The following is a 22519-nucleotide window of genomic DNA, read 5'->3' as shown; positions in this document are numbered from 1 at the left end:
TTGCATCTCTATGTCGTCTAGTTATGTAGTCTTGTTATATTGCCTGTTTTGGTGGTTTTGTGTCTCTTTGTAGTAGTTTTATGTCTACTTGCAGTTATTTTGTGTCTCTTTCAGTGTCTATTTTGTGACTCCTTGTAGGTATGTTGTGACTCTGCAGTTCTTTTTTAACTTCTGGTGGTTACTCCAATAAAGTGTATCACTCAATAGTGATTACTTTTAAAAAGAGTAATGCATTACTAGCTACTAGTTACATTAATTTTGTATTACCTTGCAACACTGCCTGAGAAGCATTGTCATGTAATTGCAAGTTACAATATTGGATATAGGCCACTATCAGATTGTTTATTTAAACCAGTATGATCATGACTGGTATAGGAGAGACAGAGAGACAGAGACAGAGAGAGGGAGAGAGAGAGAGACAGAGAGAGATTTGATTTTAAAATGGAAATTTATTCCAAGGTGCCTCCTGCTTACATAGTTGTCTTCTCAAAAAACGTTACAAGTGCAGAACAGATACAAGAAAACACACCAGAAACATTGCTTTGGCAACAATGACAAACATTGATGCCAATAAAGCTGATTTGAATTGAATTGAATTAAGAGAGGGAGAGTTATGCACCAAGCTTACCAAAACACCTCTTTTCCTGCTGAAACAATATCCACAACTTGAGTTTTTATAAAAAACTATTTTGAGTCTTTGACCAGTGAACTAGGCCATTATGTAGTGAAGGAAAATACAGTGGAGGAAGGGACATATGTTCAGACTTCAGAGGTAAGAAATCACCACTTTTCATCTTCGTGTCTTGGTACATGAATTACACTCCGGTGTTCCTGGTGTCAGTTAATGAGCTGACTGTGGAGAATGTAACCGAGCTAAAGATGTGGCAAAAGTTTAAACATAGCCCATTTGTGCGCGCGGTCTAGGCCGCTAACTAGCATTAGGTCTACGAGCAGACTAGTCCGGTTTGAACGATGTGTTTCTGGGTAAAGCAGCAGTTACACCTCACAGAGAGGAGCTTCACAAAGCGTTTGTCAGACAGTCTGCTTCTCAGCGGAAAGTAGCGAAAGTAACAACGTCTTTGTTTGATTAGTGACTGTAATGTGATCACTGGATTTAGAACAGTCACGTTACATTACAGCGTTACAGGCAAATGTAGCGCGATTACAGTAACGCGTTACTTTGTACACCCAACACTGGTCGTGTTGTGTCTCTCCAAAGTCATTTTGTGTCTCCTTGAAGGTCCTTTGCATCTTTGTGTGTCTTTGTAGGCATTTTGTGTCATGCAGTCCCTTTACACTGTTGAGTCTAGTTATTCTGTGAAACTTAAACTACAGTTCCTTTGCATCTTTATGTAGTTTTGTGTCCCTTGTATTCATTGTGTGTGTCCTTGAGGTTATTTTGTGTGTTAATGGTGTTCCATTGCATCTTTTTATATTTTGTTGTCTCTTGTAATAGTTTATTTTGTCTCTTTATATAGTTATTTTGTTTTGTTTATGCAGATCCATTGCATCTTCTTTAAGTTATGTGTCTTGTAGTTGTTTTGTCTCATCTTGAAGTTATTTAGTCTTTTGCGGTTCCATTGAATCTTTTTAGGTTTTGTGTCTCTATGTAATTGTTTAGTCTCTTCTTGTAGTTATTTTGAGTCTCTTTCTGGTCAGTATGTGTCAATTTGAGTCATATTTTGCATGTGAAGGCCAGGGGACACCCTGGCACTTTTGGCCCCTAGGCCTTTGCCTGGCAGGCCCATTCAATAATCCATACCAGGCTGTCAAATACTGACCCTTTGGGTTGATAGTCAGACTAAACCACCAATCCAAAGTTTACGTATCTGAAAACCTAAGAATAAGACTTAGTAATCAGCTGTCTTTCTCTAGTGTTACATACGGCAGCTTTAACATGTGGTTAGGGGCAGGCCATCTGAGCGCTGTGGTTTTCTCAGCTGTTGTCCTTGAAACACTTGACATGACAAATAAACTGTGGCTAACTTATCACAACAGTGTGTTAGAGAAAACTCAAAGAGTTAATCATGTGGATGAAGTCTGGGCATCTTTAGCACATCTTCACTTAGAATATAGCAACAAAACACCAGAATTGTCAGGATTTTTTTTTTTATAACTGGTTGAATCAATGGCAAAAACTACCAAAATAACAAGAGCATACAACTAAAATTATTCTTTAATGATATTCACGAGGGTTTATACTTTCTCTCAACTGTATGAGGTAGAATTGGAATAATTTAACACTTAGAGGAGGAAGAAGGAGACTTCTAAAATGACAAATCAGGTAAACAGAATGATTGATTTCACTCTGCCTTCATAAAAAAACAACTTTTATCCAAAGTAAAAACCCAACCACTTGAAACAAATGACACCCTCTCCCATTCAAGCGCCATCGTGTGTTATTATGGGAGCTAAAGACTCTGCTCATCACTAGTGCACAAAACAATCAGCAGTTTAGCAGTCTGGCCGCTTCGCTAAGTGGCTGGGCGTAGTGTCGCTGTCCTGTCCTCGTCCTCTGAGGGGCTTGTTAATAAAAAACGCGGCCCAGGCTCCTGGCAGTCTGGCCGGCACCCAATCAAAAACCCATTAATCTAGCGATCTACATTAATTTGTTTCTCAACAAGCAGATGGCAGTCCCGATTGAAAGCAAACAGACATGTGTTGCGTACTGCATATAAATGGGCTTATAAATGAGCTTTTTACACAAACAACAAAGGCCAGTTACGTCCGATGGGGCTGATACCTGATCAAGATCTTAGCAGTTGGCGGGCTGCTGATAGCTTTGTGGGCTTAGAGCACGGTGTTTACCATAAGCTTATGCCTGTAAATATGAGTATGTGTCCACAAAACTCCACAACCTTTTGACCCGCCATCTGCACAGGCCTGATTACAACCCCCATGTTTTGTTATTTCTGTCATTATTCGATAAAAAGGCCCTTTTACTGCAAATAAAATCAGTTCTATCACCATTATTGTCCAGAGAGAGGGGCTTAAAGCTGCAAAAGCAACAGTTGCTGCGGGCGAAAGTGCTTCCAAATCAGGCTCAGCCCGCTCTGTACTGCCAACCAACCACAACTAGTCAAAGTCAGCCGCTGACTCATCTTGATTTAATGAACAGTAAGCCAGTCGGATGCTGTGAGGAAGTGTGACTAATCTGCGCAGGCCAGCGCTGAGTCACACCAACACGGATCATGTCCTCATGATTTTTGTTGGAATCTGTTTGGAGAATAATTCCAACCCTGTGGGGGAACGATAAGGATCTGTTTGTGCGTAACCGTGTATTTCTGGCAGGGCTCCTCTCTGCAGCAGTTATAGCTAATGACACGGTAGCCTGCTCGCCGCCTGATTTATTTGTGTGTTTTGGAGTGGGCGGAGCATGCAGAGGGCTGAGGGAATGATTGTAGAGCCCCGCAGGATCCCCGAATAGACGGGTGTCACCCGGAAGCACCAGGACGCTTGTTAAGGCCGCCTCCGTGCAGGAAAAGTTTGCCGCCGTTTAACGCAGGCCCTCAATTACGGCTGTCACAACTACAGTGAGGTGATGCTGTGTGTGATGTGAGCCAGTGGAAGGAGCTCATCTTGTGACCTAGCAGCTAAACAGCTAATTAACACAAGGCTCTCCACTGAGATTCTGTATGTCACAAAAATATCTGCTGACTATTTATAAGAGCTACTAGAGCTACAAGTTTGTTTTTTATCCCAGCTGGGCAGAGTCAGACCGGTATCTGAGATGATAACTATTTATTGTTTTCCAGACATAGACTTTTGTGAAGCACAGAATGACTGTGAGAGGGAGTTGGAGAGCTCATAGTGCTTGTGAGTGTGTGTGTGTATGTCTGCCAGTGTGTGCGCGTCCTTCACCAGCATGGCGGTGGCAGCGTCTGGCTCGCAGGCCACAGAGCCAGCGAGACAGACGCTGCCTCACACGCTGCGGTTACCATGGTAAGGTGAGATACTGCAAGAGTCTCATAAACCTTGTTGTGTGGATGCAGTGTGTGTGTGGGTGTGTGTGTGTGACTACTTAAGCATCTGTACTTTAAGAGCAGGGATGATGGCTTGAGCACACTGCTTTGGTTTCGGTTATTTATGGGATTTCTAATATTTTTATCTCAGTAATAAAACATACAGTGGAGGGGACGATATTGAATAACAGTGATAGTATAAAATTATTCCACAAAGACATATGGCTGGAGTTTATATATGATCAAATATATATGTGAAGTGCCTTTATTTAGAGAAGAGTGAAAGATTAAAAACATTAGTGTAATGTTGACAGCGCAACATCCTCTCTCTCGTGTGAAGTAACATCATTAATGAAGTAGAATCTAGCAGTTTAGTGTCCTTACAGATAATGTATATAGGCAATTTTTTAAAGGGCCAGTTTACCCAAAAAATCGAAAATACTTATTTTTATGTTGGTGAACCGTCCCTTGAAAACAACTCTTGGATTACACTGTACATTTCGGACTGTGACATAACAGTATAAGCATCAGACTGTTTCCTGTCTCACATCCTTTAGGACATATTTCGCAAACCTAAAGTTCTGTTTTCTTTTTTTTAATGGCGCCCTGGCAAGATTATAAAAACATTTCTCATGTTATCATCTGTGTGTTGTATTTCACCACTTAAATGTAGGTTTCACCACCTGACCTATGTGTTTTATAGCTTTGCACACTAAATGACCTGTTGGACCTGGAGACAGTGTAAATCTAGTCCTCTGCTCCTCTGGTTTTGGGGTCAAGGCTGCCAGCAGTGGGAGGAAGGGTGTTTGTGTTTCAGGATGTGTGTTTGAAGGTTGTATAAAATGACTCCTCCAGCATCTGATGGAGTTCCATCACATAAACATGAACCAGCCGCTGACTTGAACTACTCTCGGTTTGTTGTCCATACAATAAAGACAATCTGTCCTCCAGCAGCAATGTTGCTTCATACATTTTCATTGTGCAGGTCAGAGGTCAGCAGGAAATTGATGTGTTGATGTTCACAGTCTTTGGGTTACATTGTGCTCTGTGTTTTACAGTTGGTGGATGGCCATGATTTAGATGTGTCCTTCATGTGCCAGGCTGAAACAAAATGATATGAGATATTTTAGCTTTTTTTCCTGGCAAAAAAATAATGGAAAGCTACAACATGTAATAGTTCCCCTGTGTGCTACCTTCAAATTTTGCTGTCTTGGCGAATGATTGTCTGTAATTGGCACTTGTAACCGCTGATAGTTTATCAAATCGGTCAACAAACATTTTTCTCCTGTCTGCCCGCTGCTGTCTGTCTCCAAATTGTGTTGTACTCATCTGTCTTCTCGCTGTTTTGGAGCTGTCATTTTTTTTTTCTTCTTCTTTTTTTTCTTCTGACCGTCCTCTCTTTCTGGCTTTCGGTCTCTGCTTCACCACGAGTGATCTGCGCTGACTGACGTGTGCGAGCACATCCAGCGTAGATTGTGCTTCCAAACTTCTCCCAGCCATGCAATTATGTCATTTTCTGCTCAGGATTTCCCCTGGAACGACAAAGTGGCTTGGCATGAGCGGACAATGACTGAATGTTTCAGTTTTTAGCAGCTTCTCTCCTGTTATCTGCTGATCGTAGTGAAGTCATTCTGTCGGTGCCCGCCTAGAAGCTGGAAAGTGCTGGTTTCCAGAATAGCTTGGAAAATACATAAAAGTCACTTTTGTCTTGCGTTGTTCCTACTCAAGCACCCATGAGTAAAGGCACCTGTATGTCCGGGTTCTTGGATGAAAGGAGTTAAGGTTAGGTTAGCATGAAAACGCAGCATCCCAAAAGGGATGCTCTGAAAGCACAGGCACAGGGATTAAAAAGTTGTTAACTTATTAAAACAGCTTTTGTGTCATTAAAATCAATAAAATAACAGGTTATAAGTGGTAAAATTTAGATATCATGACATAGTGCCTGGAGACCCAGGTTAGAGCAACTAGATTCTGTATTAAAAGTTTGAAAAATGATGGTAAAAAAAGAATTTTAAAAACTATAAACTAAAAAGTTAAACATCACAAAGTTAAAAATAAATACAGGGCTCCTCTCTCACATGTCCATGTTTGCCCTTTACGTTTAGGTGAAGCCTGGCAGGATTCATGGATGTTAAAGGGAGTAAAGAAAAATATTGGAAATGAAAAATTCATTAATAAATAATAAATATAAGATTTAAAATTAAAATTTAAAAAGTCTGCTTAAAATTATGGTTAAAATGTTTTTTCCGGGGTTAGGGTTAGGGTTAAGGTCAGCGATTAATCAGTTGGCATAAATATATACAGCTGTCTGAGTATAAAGCAGGAGCTTGAAAGCAACATACTAATCAGTTTTCCTTGGAAAAAATATGCCAAACAAACAAAGATGCACACTTAATAGGCTCTCGGGAAATGGTGAGTAAGACCTTGGCTCAGAAGTCAAAGGCACTTTCTTTTGGAAAGAAAAATTACAGTAAATTAGTGTGTTTTCATAGGCCTCATTTTTAGTCTTGTGTGCATAAATTGATTATTCACATTTAATCGTCTTGTTTTACATCTGTTGTTGCATTCGATTAGTGTTTTATCACCAACCATAAAGCTCCTTTATCATTGTTGTAAACACAACTGGACACATCTCTCCTGCTCAAATCCTCTAACCGGACACACCCCGACTTGGCTGCGATTGACAGTTGGCACGGCAACAAAGGTGCTCCCCGCTCATCCCTTTCATATCCTCCAGTCCATTTCTGCCTCTTAAAATTGTTGTGGGAGAGCGCTGTCACATAAATAAAGTTCTTATTTTTGATCCTTCCTCACTAGTGCCAGGCCGCAAGGAAACTTCAAGTGTACGATTTGTATACTGCCGTAGTAAACTCCCCACTTGGGTGTTTGCGAGATTGGAGTAGAGCCATGTTGGAGAGCTGCCTGCTGCTATTACCTCAGGATTAGGTGGGTTTGAAGGAGGCCTCTCTGTTCGGCTCCCAGGACAAGATAATGATGGTTTCATAGGGAACGGAGATGCGTCAGACTCATCCCAGGAAACACCAGAAAAGGTTTATATAGTGGAAATGGCTTCCAGGTGCTTCCATAATGTAGTTGGACACTGGCAGTTGTGCCTGCCCTCGAAGGGGCTTTGTCAGAAATCTCATGGTTATCTTTTATTTGGACCTCTTCTCCACTGGAAAGCAGCAGATGCGCACAGTTAGATAAATCCAAGATGAGGCAATTCATCTCTTTACTGACCCCAGAAAAACAGATTCATGCTTGTTCTGCTTCTAAAATTTACCATGGGATGCACAGCTGTCCAGTTGCGCGAGCTTTACTTTTGGAAAAGTAAGTCAAAATTCAGCTGCCTCTTCAAGCCAGAACTTATGGCATTATTACCACGGTCTTCCTTCAGTGGCTTCCTGATGCCAGTTTACAAAGTACCACAAGGCCTTGGGCTGCAATATTCCTGATCTTTCCAACTTTCTACCATGTACGTTCAATACTTCATTATTTAAGGTCTCCTTGAAAAAGTACTGTAAAATTGCTCCTGTTAGTTTCCCTTCACAGAATACAGAGTTTGACGCTTGAATGATAATTTCATCACATCAGCTGGAGGGAGAAAAGTTTCCCTGTGCTGACATAACACATTCTCATCCCCAACTTTTCAAATAACAACACAAGGTCACAGGCCCTATAGGTCAAACTATGATGCTCTAGGTACCCCTTCAGCTTCTATTTTGGACACTCAGGGGCCATATATATGCTCCTCACATAGATTGTGTCACATGAAATGTTCCATTCCTGCTCGTTCAAAAAGTTTTATACAGTCTCTTTATAGTATAAACTTAAAACATAGGTAAACATTTTGTTGTTAGGTTTACCTCTTTACGTTGAAGCAAAAAAAAGCATGTAGTAAGGTTTAGAAAAAAACATGGCTTTGTTTAATGTGCATTTGTTACTAACAAAAAGTAATGTCATGCAACATACTTCACATATGACACGTAACATGCCACTAGTGTTGTGTGCTCTACTACCATCAGTTTGTTATTTAAATAACTTGACTTCTGGCTTCACATGGGACACAAACAGCGGTTTTCAAGGTGAAAGTCCAGAGTTTGTTTGACCCATTTACCTCCTCTCCCACCCACCCTTTGTGGACTTTATACCGCAGCAGGTGCTTGGGGTGTGAAAAAATGCTGCTGCCTGGTGTGTCAGTATCTAACACAGAGGGCTGCTGACCAAGTGTTGGTATTTGACAAGTTTAGAGTGAGACTGGGCTGGCTGACCTATGATCAGAGTTAAGACATGTTGGTATGCGTACGATTTTGTGATATTGTGAATTTTGGATGCCCACATAATGATAACTTATCAGACATGCGTTATTAGTCAAAGCTGAGAAATGTTATGACTTGAAACATGTCTGAGCGACATTTTTTACTTTATTACAAATAGCAATGTTTCCAGCATGAAATTACTATACACAGATACCAGCCTGTCCTACACACTATATTATACACTTCATTAAAACTTTATTCAGACAAAATTATTTACAACAATAATATGCATCCTACATGCATCACATGAATCAGGCCTTTAAGTAAATATTTGGTATGGCCTCCATCTGCAGTGAGAACAGCTGTGATACATCTCCTCATGGACCTCCAATACTGCCAGATTTGATTTTAGGGATTACTGCCAGAGATGCACCAACCGTATCCGTTGATTTTGTGCCTCAGTTGTAACATGTGGTTGATCTGGTCTTGGCTGGTCGGCGGAGGCGATTGAAGATGTTTAACATTTAAATGGTTAACACCAACAGTCCTGGATACTGTGCGGCTGCTCCGTCTTTCTGGACCGGAGCATGCCAAAATGCTGTATCCCCCCATGCTTGTGTCAGGCGTGGCATCTTGTAGATCTGTAATTTTTCTTTTGATGCCTTTTTATAGGCAAGAATCATGTGCGTTTAAGGAGCGGTCAGATGGGATTGTCATGATAATTCATGTGTGACCATGAGCAGAATATAGCATAACTGCTCAACGTCTGCACCAAAATCACTCAGATTTTTTTACTTCTTCCTTTAGTACTTCCTAAACATCACCTGTCAACTGAACAGCACAGCTATTACAGATTTTCTGTTGAGCTCGATTTTCTGCGTGTGCCTTTTTTTCCTCCAACACCCTCCATAAACTGATTTGACAGCGATGCCTCTGTCCGATCTTGGCTGTTCCCATCCCTCCATTACTCCCTGTTTGTCATGACCCGGAGACAGTGACCAGGCGGAGAATCATGGAGGGAGCTCCATCACATCACCGCCCCATCGATCCCGTTGGCTCATCGCTCGTTTAGTTAATGCAGCTTTGTGTTGTCTTTAATTACATTTAGGACCCATGCGGGAGCGGTGCTAGTGCCAAGTTGAGGTTTTGGATGCCACAGAGGAGACGTCTCTCCCTGCTAGTCTGTCTCAAACAGCATTACACAGCTAAATGTCCTCCAAGTGATTGTATATATGCACAAAACTCTTGGATGCAATTAGCTTCTTAATTTATTAGACAGCGTTGGAATGATGCCCTGATTAAAGAGCCCATACATTAACAGTCATTCAGTTGGATTGATAAATACACAGAGTCCTGCACAGTTTGACTCCCATCTCTCACTCGAGCATCTCTCTCCTTTAGCTCGGCTCCCCCCGGAGGCTGAACGTTGCCACTGCAGGCACTGCCAATAATACCTGCGTAGCTGTAGTCACTGCATTGTGATCAGGACTGTTGAAGGCAGTTTATCTGCTCTGGGGTAAGAGCTGGCTGTGTGTTAGCGCCGCTGAGAGGGAGAGCTCTGCGGAGGAGGGAGAAAGATACTTCATCAATAAGGATAACATCACCACAGAGACTGGACTTCTGCTGATTGATGCTGGCTGCCGAAAGACAGAGGAAGGAGGGTGGGCAAGTGGAGGGGGGTTCAAAATGTGTGTGTGTGTGTGTGTGTGTGTGTGTGTGTTTGACTAGCTGGGGGATTTGGTTTTTGTATGTGCATGTGTTGTGTCATCCAGCATGTGTGTCTCCATGATGTCAGTTGTCTCAGTCAGCACCACTGAAGGTGGCGATACTGCTGATGTTTTGCTTCTGTCGTATTTGGGATTCAGAGAGGAGAGGGTAACGAGTGCAGGAGGCTGACAGACTCAACTCTGAGCGCCACCGTGGAGTCATGAAGTGAGTGGATCAGCGAGGCGGCGCTCACGCAGAGACAGGAGGCAGGCTGCTTGAAAGTGTTTCTTTGATGTTTGTGCTTTGTGAGGAAGCTCAGAGAGGAGATGGGGACACAGAGTAACGAGGGGGGGACAGGTGACAGAGGTCTCAGGTCAGGTTTGAACCCTGGGCATTGCAACTACACCTGCTGGCTTCAACATGCTTCAAAGCCATTCTTACCTTTTTTCTGGCTTAACTTGAAGTTGAAACAGAAGACTTGTGTTTGTTCTGAGGTTTGCCTGCTCTCATCTTTGCCTTGATTTGTCTGAGCTCTGTTGAAGTTTAGACTTTTCTTGCAATGTTTCCAACTATTCTTTTAGAGAAGGACTTCTGAAAATGTCCAGATCTATTGTACAAGTTGGCGGTACCTCATAAATTCATACATTTTGCCAAATTTCTTCTGATTACTGGCATTACTTTAGTCTGGTTTGATTTCTGTTTTATATAACGAAATTTGTATCAATGGTACAGACTCATTTTATGCAGTAGTAAAGCAAGCAAAAATGCATTTTGGCAAGAAACTTCATAATGTCCCTGAAAGTGTTTGCCAACACAGTGGCGTTGCTTCGACAAGTTGACAGTTTGAAAGTGAATTTTGGAGCGCACGCTATTTCAGAGTGGGCAGGTTGGGCTAAAACAAACACAGAAGGTGACTCAATGTTATGGTGAGCTGTCATGAGGCTGGGTAAACAGTTTTAAAAGTTGTCAATGGATAACTTTCATATTCTTTGGTGGAATTTTAATGTTCACCTGCTGGTACATAATTGAGTAAGACAGAAACAGACTTCTCCATGAGAATTCAGTAGGTTCATGGTTTTTTCTTTTATGTCATCAGTTGTGTAAAGGTTTCCATGCAGGGGCATAAATTTAGTTTCACAATTTTAAGTATCAAACACATAATTTTTTTGCCTAATGTTTCTGCACCAATTTGTCGCTTTTCCGCAATCATTTATAGTAGAAATGTCTTTTAATTGAACTTTGTCAAAATCAGTTACTTTCAGGATTTTACTGAGGGCAACAAATGCACGTCCTTAATATTTAGGGGGGCATGTCCCCTGTGTCCCCACTGAAATATTTGTCTATGTTTCTGTGTGAAACTGACAGCGTTGTGCATGACTGCACCAAAAGAGCATGTTTATTAAAAAGTGCTGATATTGTGAGTGAACGCTGAACTGAATGCATCAGTTTGTCAGTATGAACTTGAATGTGAGCGTTGTTAACTCTGGTGACACCTGAGGACATATGGAACCAGACTTGCCAACACAACGTCAGCATGGCTAATGGAACTTCAGACAACGCAGCTAACGGTACTGTTGAAGCCTGTTCATTTAGATAATTGAATTTTGTGAACAGATCAGTACAGATTCCAACTGAACAAAAACAAAACATTTTTATGCTTTTTTTTCCTCAAGTGGAAATGTTAGCCACATTAGCAAAGCATTTCATACAACAAATTGAGTTAAAGCATCTGACTACTCTTAAGAAATACCTGCCAGTAAATGCTTATCACAAGACTTCATTTTATTTCAAAAATCTTAAGAAAATAATGTAAACTAGTTCATTTTTTGGGATAGTGAGCTTCGTTCAAAATTCAAATTGTGAACTATGAATGTGAACTAGTTCATTTTCATCTCTTACCCCCTTTCCAACAATATGGAACGAGTTGTGTTCCAGCTACAGCCCTTCATTTTGAACCAATTGGAGCTTTTCGACTAAAAATATATTGGTTAGGAACCCAAAAATTTGATTCTAAGCTGGAACAAAAAAAAAAAACCCAAAACATTTTTCATAACCAAAAGTACAAACCATGAGAACACAGGCGTGTCATGTTTTACAGATTGGAAAGAGAGTAAGGAGAGGGCACTTATGGAGAAGTTGAGCAGAACAGAAGCTCACAGGTTATCAATGCAAATATGCTACAACTGTTTACTTCAGTCGTAACGCCCTCCATTAATAACACATCCTTGATTACAATAATTCTGCTTAAAACTGGTGGAAATGTGGGCTTGTTTGCCAGAACGCACCAAAGTTCCACGAATCCTGAACGTGACTGATTCAAGAACCAGAGCTGATGGAAAAGTGATGCGTGTGAGCTGAACTTTGAACTAGCTCTTGCGAAGCGTGAACATGCAAAACACTGAGCACGGACATGTGAGCAGATCTGTGAGCACGCTGTGCCAAAGTAAAAATCTTATTTGTAAATAGCATCAGAGATTTGTTTGATCCCTTTGGAGATTCCTTTAAGGAGGCTTCATTCCATTCAGCAAGACAAGTGTTTGCAGACAGAAGCAGTGTTTGTTTAGAGCGAGATCTTGAAGTCGCCTCAGTTTACTTTCTTGTGATTGTCAGCCTGTGTGAAGCTGTGTTGTCTTGCTGCTAATCCACTAACACCATGCGGCATAAAACAAACTTTCCAAATCAAATACAAATTAAAGTTTGACCTCCAGGTTGGAGAGCTAGTGCGTGGCCCTGAAGATTAGTTGTTGATATCATATCCCTGCAGGAGCTTTAGCAGATGCAGAGGCAGCTGGTTATTTAGCCACAAATTGAATTCATCGTCTGGGTATCACACCCTCTGCTAGGTACCTGCCTCCACTCCTCACTTCCTTCTTGCTCTTTACACAAGTGTTGAGGAAGTGATTGAAAGGCTTTTCAGACTTCCAAGAAACATTAAGAGTGTTTCCATCCATCTGTTTTGAAGTGCATTTTTAATTTGGAGCTCTTTATTTTGATGCACTCAACTCAAATATTTGCATAACAGAAGGTGATGGTGACGCACATTCATTTGCATTTTCTCTGCACGTTTTTTGGGGGATAATTTTGTTTAACATTTGAGCTAAATTTGGATGTAAACCTGACTGCTGCTGACAGGAGAGTTGAGTCTTCCCCTGCAGAAGCATTAATCCTCTGTCCTTGCTCCCTTTTAAGGGTACAGGAGGAGAAAGAGAGAGAGAAAGATGAATGGCAGCAGGAGGTGGCTGCTCAAACAATGTAACAGATCAAACCCTCCTCCTCCTCTTCGTCCCAGGTCTCTGATGAACTTAGCAGTCCAGCAGCTTGTGCTCAAACCTCAGTGGAATTTCCCGCAGCCTGATGTGACTGAAACTGTCAGCGGGAGCAGCACACACGCTCTTAATTTCTCTCTTTCACACACTTTCTCCATCCGTCTGCTCTCCTGTTTGTTTACTTGCCCCCTGATGGGATGTGGTTTGCATTTGCGGTGTGTGTTTCTCTGCGTGTCTGTGGAAGTGAGCCCTGTGTATTTGTTTGCAAGCAGGTTTTGGTGGTACTTTCCCTATGACGGCTCTCCTATTTTTGATTTTTACGACCTCTCATCACGGAGAAAGTCGCTGAAGAAAAACCACAACAGATACAAACTTCTGAGAGGTCTTTAAAGCAGCAAATGTCCCTCTTCCAAGAAAAAGAAAAGAGCGGGAGAGAAATGCTTTTAATTGTGAGCGGTGTGAGGTAAATGAGGGGAAAACAGGATTATTTCATCATGAGAAAGTTTTATGAGGGAACTCCTTGGGAAATGTTGGAGATGCTGAGAAGCCTGTTCTAGTTATAGAAACCTGCAGAAAATCTGAAGATGTTAAAGATCTGCCACACAGTTTGACAGGAAGTACAGTGCAAAAACACCTTGAGAAAATACATCTTCATTATGAACTTTACATCTGACTAGTTTTTGACGTTAAGGGACTCTTTCGTAAGTCATAGACCCCCCCAACCTCATGGAAGATCTTACATTTCTCAGGGGATTTTCACCATTCAAAGTCCTTCATGCCTCTCAGGCCTGCATTTTTTCTTTCTTTAAATCCGCAGATAACAAGAGAAGTTTCAGGCAGCAGAGCAGCAGTTAGTGTCTTTATATGGGCTGGTACAGATTTTTTTTTTTCTTGGGTCCCAGATTCTCAATTCAAGCCTGGTAGGAATAAAGATGTTCCTCCACAGCTGTCTGTGGAAATTGTATCAAATGTACCCTCCGCACAGTGGGAAGAACCGGATCTCTTTTCTGCTTCATGTCATGTTCCAGGTGCACTCTCGTTCTTAGAAAGAGGGGTCTTGAAGAAAATCTTCGAAAGTTCAGTGACTGGGGGAAAAATACATGGGTGAAGTTTTAAGGTATGCTTTGTGTGCTTGAACAAGTAGCTTGGATAGAGGACAGCTATTCGACCTTCACAGCTTGGTCCATCTTCAAACTGAACTGTTCGTACACAAAAGAACCTGATTCCTTTAGCAGAGTCGCGTTTTTGTGGGGCTGAACACTTGGAGGCCAAATGTGATTCACATCTTTCGTCTTCGCCATCCTGTTGAAACCGCAGCAGCTGTTGAGATCAGTCTGTCGCCTGCCGGACAAAGCGTTGCTTATCAGCCAGCTTATGGGCTCTGTTGAAAGACAAAGCAACTGTTAAGAGGTTTAGGTGACAATACAAAAGATTATCCGACATGCTGCTCTTACGGGTTTAGAAACGGAGCTCAGAAAGTGAACCCACCTTTTACTGCCAAGGTCTTCTTTAAGACTCCATTCGTAATCATAAGATTGTCCTAACGTGTCAAGTTTGCTTTGAGTTTTCCAAGAGGAACTCGTGGAAGTTTCATTTCTTATAAAAGTTTCAAAAAGGCTTGTCCAGTAGACTTCTGAAAGATTTTGCTTTGTCCTTCACCTGGGTATTGTATTTGTCAGTACAAGGTTCCACAATAATGTCTGCCTCATTTATCTAATGTCAAAGTGTTTGCTGGGATCATTTATGAATCCCATGGAGAAAGAACCCAAACATTGTAGTTCTCCGTACGACCCAGAGTGCCAAAGCTTAATGAAATATTTGTGTTTGAGTAGCAGAGATGTGCAGGGAGCAGGAGTGTTTAGACAGCACTCCCTGGCAGCGCATTTACCACGGACTGCGAAGCAGAGCGATGTGCTTCATAGAGAAGAAGCCAGGTTAGAAATGACTGTCAGGATAAAGTGGGCCTCAGGGGCAAAGTCAAAAACTTAGCTCTCACACTATTCTATACTCTTTATCTTGATGTGTTTGATAAGAAGGGATGGCTGTGGCTCAGGAGGTAGAGCAGGTTGTCAAAATATTAAATGGATGGTTTTTCCAGTCCGAAGGTCGAAGTGTCCTCACGCAATATACTGAACTCAGATTGTATAAATGCATATGAAGCTGAGTACCAGTTGGCAATTTGTTAGGTACCCTCGACCAGCAGTGTGTGCGTGGCTGTGAGTGGTTGAATGTGACATGCTGTGTAAAAAAACTTTAAGTTGTCAAAGACTGGAAAGATGCTATACAATTGCAGGTCCATTTCCCATTCATTCATCTTTAGTTGTTTTTGAGAGTTTTCACACTTACCCAATCGGTGACATCCAAGTCATTCATGTTTGTAGTTTCCTGATGTAATGAATGAGATGCTTTTTGTCAGCCACTATACAATTGTGCTACATCAATACATCCGATGATGGATATCAAATACCAAATTACAAGATGTTTTTTGAGAATATAAATAAAATGTCAGGAAGAGAAACAGTGAGTGAGTTGTTGTCAGTTAGTGTTTGTGTCAAGAGAAAATATAGACACCAGCAAGTCCTGTTAGTTGAGTCTTTGCAATTGCGGGTCATGTTTTGGATAACTTTGGATTTAATCATGGATGGATTACTGAATAGTCTTACTGGGCAAAGGCCAAGGGACCCAGAGTGCCAGGGGACCCCCTGGATGCAAATTTGTGAAACTGAGGATAGCGAAGGAATGACCTCTGATTAGCGTACCCTAAGATTCTTATCCTAACCCTAACCAATATCACTCCTCTTGCCTAAACTCAGTCAATCCAACCAATGAAGGCAATGAGTACTAGATATTTGTATGAAGAGTTGGGCGAGTCATTCCTTCGCTATTGTGGGATTCGCAAATTTGCCTACTGGACTTCACTTGTATAATGTCAGATTAACTCAAAATGACCACAAAGAAACACAAAACAACAAAAAAGACAAAGCATTGCCTCAGAGAAATATGAAAGAAGTGGCCACAAACCCCCCAAAAAGACACATAATGTTTACAAGGAGATGCAAAACCACCACAGAGTTTGTGGTTCTTACTCCTATGTAGGAGAGGTGGTGGGGCCCTTTGTGTATCTGTGCCCAGGGGCCCATTGTCTCGTAATGCGCCCATGCATCTAGTATACCAAAAATTGTCAAATCTGCAAGACCTAACAGTGTTGATTGCACACACACTTTGTCTCCATTTCTCTCACACACACACACACTGACAGCTTGTTTTGTTCTATTGTTGCAGATTTACACAGACTGGGCCAATCACTACCTGGCCAAGTCTGGCTGTCAGCGCCTCATCAAGGACCTGAGCCAGGACGTCACCGATGGAGTCCTGCTGGCACAGATCATCCAGATCATAGGTAGGCATCCACACACACACACACACACACACACATACATACACACACCTGTGTCTGTCTTTACTCTATTATCTACTGCTGTATCTATTATTCTATTATCTGTTTCCTGTCTTCCTCCTACGGTTTCCTACAGTTCTCTTTCTACTCAAGTAATTAAGTTCTCACCCAAAGTACATTCAGTTATAATATGATTACATAATTATCATGACAGATCTTTGATACCAAAGCAATATAACGTCTAACTTTCAATGTTTAAAAAGAATATGAATAAAGCAAAGATGAATAAATCCATTTGTTATCAGTACTAATAAAACATTGCCTGTGTCTAGAATTCATTCTGTCTGGTAGATGAAGGGGCCACCCACCCACACACACACACACACACACACACACACACACACACACACACACACACACACACATACACACACACACACGCTGTTTTGTCTTTGTTGTGGTGAGTTGGAGGGAAGCTGTTCCTCAGTCTGAAATTTGGGCCAAATCGCAGCAGCTCTCTCTTGTTTTGGGTGCAGCAGCAGCAGAGATCTATGGCTTAGACACCCTGGGGTGTAAAGGCATGTGTCTCCTATTGGACCCTAGAGAGAGTTTACATCTCTTTCTGTCTCTTTTTCTGTCTGTCCCGCTCACTTTTTTCCCCTTTTATGTCTCTTTCTTCAATTCTGTCTCTCTCTCTCTCTCTCTCCCTCACATTTGAACTTTTTCTGGGTCTCTCTCTCTCTCGCTGTCTCTCTCCTCTTCTCATTTCTATAGTTCTTCTCTCTGATCTTACTTTTTCTCTCTTTCTCTCTCCTCTTTTTGTCCTGAAGCTCCAAAACTCCAAAGCAGGCTACCAAGTCGCTTGCAAGCCTAATGCTGCATCTCCGCAAATGGCTCTACTTTACTTGACTCAGTCTTTTTTAGTTTTCCATCAGCAAAACTTGTGGATAGTACCTGGTACTGTTTTTGGTACCATCTCAGTTGAGGTTCCAAGTGAGCAAACCGATACAAAAGGTGGAGGTAAAACTGCTGACCATGGATAGGTCAGAGAAAACCGTCACCTGAATCGTAACTTATACGGCATGAAACATCTTGCACAAACTTGCAATTTTTTAATAGCCAAAGCGCAGTCAGAAGCGGCCGAAGTTTCCGCCAGATTTTTTAAAAATGGCAGCTCACAAAACTATGCTATACATTACGTGTACTACACAGTAAAGTTCAGAAAGGGCTTGCATTCCTCTGTCTGCCTGCAAGGGCAGCTGACAATATGTAATATCAAGCAGACTCTCACTGCCACACAGTTTGTGAATCAATGGGTTCAAATGCCTGAACTGACCTGTGCTTGCTTTTACCTGATGAGGACCTCTTGTGGCCAAATCAAAGGAAGAAATAGGGTGACCAGACTAGTTCTGCACAGTCTGTTTAAGAACTGATCAGGGTGTATAGAGGGGTCAACAACATGAGTTACTTTTTCACTGCCCCTTGAGGCAAATTTGTTTCCTATTACTATTATTATCTGGGCAAGATGAGAAGTATTTTTTTGTTTTTGTTTTATTTATTTATTTTTATTTTTTATTGTCCGACTTAGACATCACAGGTCATTCTAAGCCAGCTGGGTTGGGGAGGGGGGGATAAGATTAGATAAAAGGTTAACTTTCCTTCTGGAGTATCAGTACCCGCAAAATTCGTAAAACATATGGGCACACATGGATGTCATGCAGCTATGTATTTGTGATTTATTATTATACTCTACACAAAACTAAATAAAAATTTGATCACACAAAAAAAAACTCAATAAACAGAGTTTAATGAGAAGCTAAATTGTCATCAGACGATAGGGTCTTGGGAGTTCATTTCGGCCAATGGGTTCCGCTTCTTTTGCTCTGCTTATTGGGGAGTCACAGTCTGCTTATCTGCATGCAACCAAAGACTGCACGAACATGATTGGTCAATACTACTCAGACTACTGAGCGAATTCAGAACGCTTCCAAAATCTTTTGCCGTTGCCTACAGATTCTAGGTACATAGACAAATATCTGTTCTAGAGATAAACAACAGTCAATGTAGGTTTCATTCACTTATAATCAGTCCGTGATCGTAGAGGTGAGTCATAACAGTGATATGCATTGTGACAGATACGCCAGATCATAAATGGGTCATATGGAGCCTGTAAATGGTCAGTAAATGCCTCCAGACTGACTGCTTGTTGAACCCAGTGTTCATCACACAGTAATAAATAATGAGTCATTTTGAAGCAACACTGGCTCTTATGCAATTTGGTCTCTGTGTGTTTTCAGACACATTTCTCTCACACATTCTTTTTCTTCTTATGTCTACTGTCTCTGCTCTCTCTCTCTTTCTTTTTCTTTGTATCTCCATTACTGTTCTCAACTTTTCTTTTTCTGGGACTCCCTCTCTCTCTCTCTCTCTTTCTCTCTCTCTCTCTCTCTCTCTCTCTCTCTCTCTCTCTCTGTCTATCACACTCACACACAGTCACGCGCGCGCACACACACACACACAAAAACACATTTTTCTCTCTATTACATATGCTACTTTTCTCACTGATACTGTCTGTCTCTCTAAATCGCTCATTTTTTTCAACCCGTGTCTAACTTCCTTACTCCTCAACTTCTCTCTCTCTCTCTCTCTCTCTCTCTCTCTCTCTCTCTCGCTCTCTCTCTCTCTCTCTCTCTTTCTCTGTTGGATTGAAACTTTACCCTCCCTGCTCGCCCCAACAGACAATGAGGCCAAGCTGGCCTGTCAGTAATTCTCTGGCGGCAGCTGACGAATTAGGCAGCTTTGCTTCCCAGACCTTTCCTGCGTCGCTCTGCACCTCAACGCTCACACACACAAACACACACACTCATGTTTCATATACATACACACACATGCTCTCCCATGCAGAGCTCAGCAGAGGTTTCTGGTTGGATCTGTACACCTGAACTCAGAAGTCATTGGATGCTGGGATGCTAAGGTTCAGCATGGAACGACAGTAAACATCTTCATTTCCTCTCTCACGCAGCGAATGAGAAGGTGGAGGATATCAATGGCAGCCCCAGGAGCCAGTCGCAAATGGTGAGTGTTTTAGCTTTACTTTTATCATCAACTTCATCCATCCCGTAATGCACTGATGCATGAGAGAGATTTATTTTTATGAGGAATATTTGAGGTCTGGACTCCTCTGCTGTCAAGATGTAATGATGTTTTACATTTGTAGCAACAGTAGTAAACTTAAATTCCTATAGATTACAGGAAGTTAGGACTGTAATGCAGGATTCACACAACATCTTACAGCTTTCAGGTGATGCTTTCATCCACAGTTACTCACAACAGCTCAACATCCACTGACATTCAATATTACAAACCTGTGATTGATAATTAATTCCAGAATCAGGGAAGTAGTAAAAAGTGTCGTAATTTACTGTTTTTGATGTTTTCTTTTTAAATCCAGTTCTCATTCTCTAATTTGAAATTTTTGTTGCTGTTGATGGCCTTCATCCTCCCTGTCCCCATCCTCACGCACTCCAAGAACACAGGATACAGGGAAAGAAGCTCTGGCTCTCAGCCAAATCATCTGTGATCAAATTAGGCTACCTGAAAGGAATCTTCTGTCATTCCTGTTTTTCTGTGCACGTTTATATGGTCTACATGTTCCATTTATTATTGGTATCTTCGTCGTTGTCAAATAGTGTGGGACTTGCACTGGTCTGGTCTTGGTCTTGATTCGGTCTTGATTCACTCTGGTGTTGGTCATGACTGAGCCTTTTTTACAACAAAAATCCTGAATCAAGGTTCACATTTTTGTTAAACTGTATACATTTGATCTGGTTAGTTTTGGTTTCACATTGCAATTAGGGCTGGGCAATATAAAGATGTTAAATCATATGGAGATATGTGAAGGTGTACAATAATCAGTAGGAACCAAATTTACGACCAGACAAAAACTGAATCCTAGAATGTATTTTTTCTAGGTCACATATCACAAGCTGGTGTCACAGCTGAAAATGATCATCTCCCAAAGTCAAACTGTCTTTTGTTGCTTTAAATGTTAATTTCACACCATATTTTCAAGCAGCCAGCGGCACTGACTCTGATCACAAACTATTATCGTCTGTAATATTCAGAGACATGATGACTGTAGTAACCACCATGCTTTGCCATTTGACCAGAAACACCGGAAAGCCCTGAAAAGTTCAATCCCGAACATACTTGATTTACTATGCCGTTTCCAATCATGTGTGTATCTGGCTGCCACGCGGCTGAGTGATGCTGGCGGTGTCGTTTTCCCCTCTGTTAATGAGATGACGGGCTGTATAACCACTGATTGTCGTCATTGTGAGATAATTACCCCTCACTTTAACTAGAGTTGACTAAGTGTTTATGCAGTGTTGGTTTGCCCTGGCATCTGCCCTCCTGCCATTAAAAGTGACTAAAGCTGTTTAGCTGCTTTAGTAAGACACTGTGGGCGAGGAGTGTGTGTTCGGTCCTGACAGTGTGTGTGGGCAGTTTGTGTTTTGTATATGTGTAGCTTACTGTACAGCGTTTTTACATTAATTGGACCATTTTCTCTCTGTACCATATACATAGTCCTACTTTAATATGTGTCAGTACTTCAGTGTTTCTGCCAGTTAGTTACTCTAAAGAGTATCAGGGGAGTCTTTACAGAAAGGGTCCCATCAGTGGAATCTCAGACTGTATTTTACTGCTGCTTTCGGGCGTTCATCACAGCTTTCAGCTGTTTAATTTTTTCTTCCACTGTTAGCCCAGCTGCAATGGAAGCAGACAGTGCACTCTGTTAGAAAAACAACATTAAAGAAGCAGGAAGGAAGAAAATGTCAAGGTCATGTGAGTCCCCTAATGTCACTGTGTGACCCGAATGTGTCAGAGCCAGTTCCTCGAAAATAAACTCGTGTGCATTTATTTATTTAATTTGTCACATTAAGTGATTCTGATGCTGGCTGGAAACAGCTGAGTCCAGACTGACGCACTGGTCGCTAAGGGCGAGCAGCAAGAAGCACTGCAAGCATGTGGCTCGATATGCCAGCGACCTCTATGTGGGTTTGTGTGTGTTTGTGCGTGTGTATGTGTGTGTGTGCAGCTTGCTCTTTGTCTCAGTCACTTACTAAGCCCATTGATCCACCACCTGCTCTGACCACAGAGAGTCTGGCCAGCTTGGGAAACTGAAGTTTGAGGAAGCACGGTTGCTTATAGTGTGGGCGCGAAAGGGAAGGAAACATCTGACAACCACACATAACATCCACAAAGATGGTTCCAGCTAGCAGAAACACTGTTTGGAAAATGTGGGTACTGTTAAGGAGGCAATCTTCTAGGCAACCTGTATAAGCAATCTATATACCAATTTGGTAGCCATTATAAAACTTTAGCACATGAATACATCGATTTTTTTTAATCAAGCTTGAATTGAAAATACGTTAAAACAAATGTGTGTTGTGCTTGCGCCTGGCTTTATTTTGCCAATTCCTCTTTAAAGATGAATTGGAATTCAGTAACAGTAGACCTACAGTAATCTCTTACCGTAAAATAAACCTCTTTTTCATCCCGTTTTTGGTACTACACATTCATAAAATGAGGTGATTTGCAACGATTGATTATTTGACTCTCATAGATGTCACCACCCTGACGTCACCCATTGGTGACGTCAGTTTCAGATGTTTCGGTTTCTGCTTCTTACATGCATACCATGTCTTCAGAGTAAACTTGCAGCTAGGTTTAGGAATTAATTTTGCTTGGCTAGGTTTAAGTCAAGGTCATTCTTTGGGTTAAAATAAATAAATTCAAGTTAGCTATGTAACTTGACTGACGTAATTGAAATAACCTACCCTTGACTTTTGTTTTTGCACGGGACACAAACAGCAGTCTCCAGGGGTCAAAGTCCTGTGTTTATTTGACCCAGTAATCCACCCCAAT

General features: G+C 41.6%; 1 protein-coding gene across 1 annotated transcript in view; it reads left to right on the top strand.

Annotated features, from left to right (window-relative positions):
- nav3 (neuron navigator 3) overlaps positions 1 to 22519 on the top strand; it is a 251822-nt gene that overhangs the window by 53040 nt on the left and 176263 nt on the right. The window contains exons 2-3 of the mRNA XM_042511574.1: positions 16477 to 16594; positions 19614 to 19666. Coding sequence (XP_042367508.1) covers positions 16477 to 16594; positions 19614 to 19666 — 171 coding nt within the window. The remainder of the gene's footprint in view (positions 1 to 16476; positions 16595 to 19613; positions 19667 to 22519) is intronic.

Source organism: Plectropomus leopardus, chromosome 22 (assembly GCF_008729295.1).
Source record: "Plectropomus leopardus isolate mb chromosome 22, YSFRI_Pleo_2.0, whole genome shotgun sequence".
Taxonomy (NCBI): domain Eukaryota; kingdom Metazoa; phylum Chordata; class Actinopteri; order Perciformes; family Serranidae; genus Plectropomus; species Plectropomus leopardus.
Note: the sequence above shows the minus strand (reverse complement) of the source record. Positions and strands in the feature narration are given on the sequence as shown.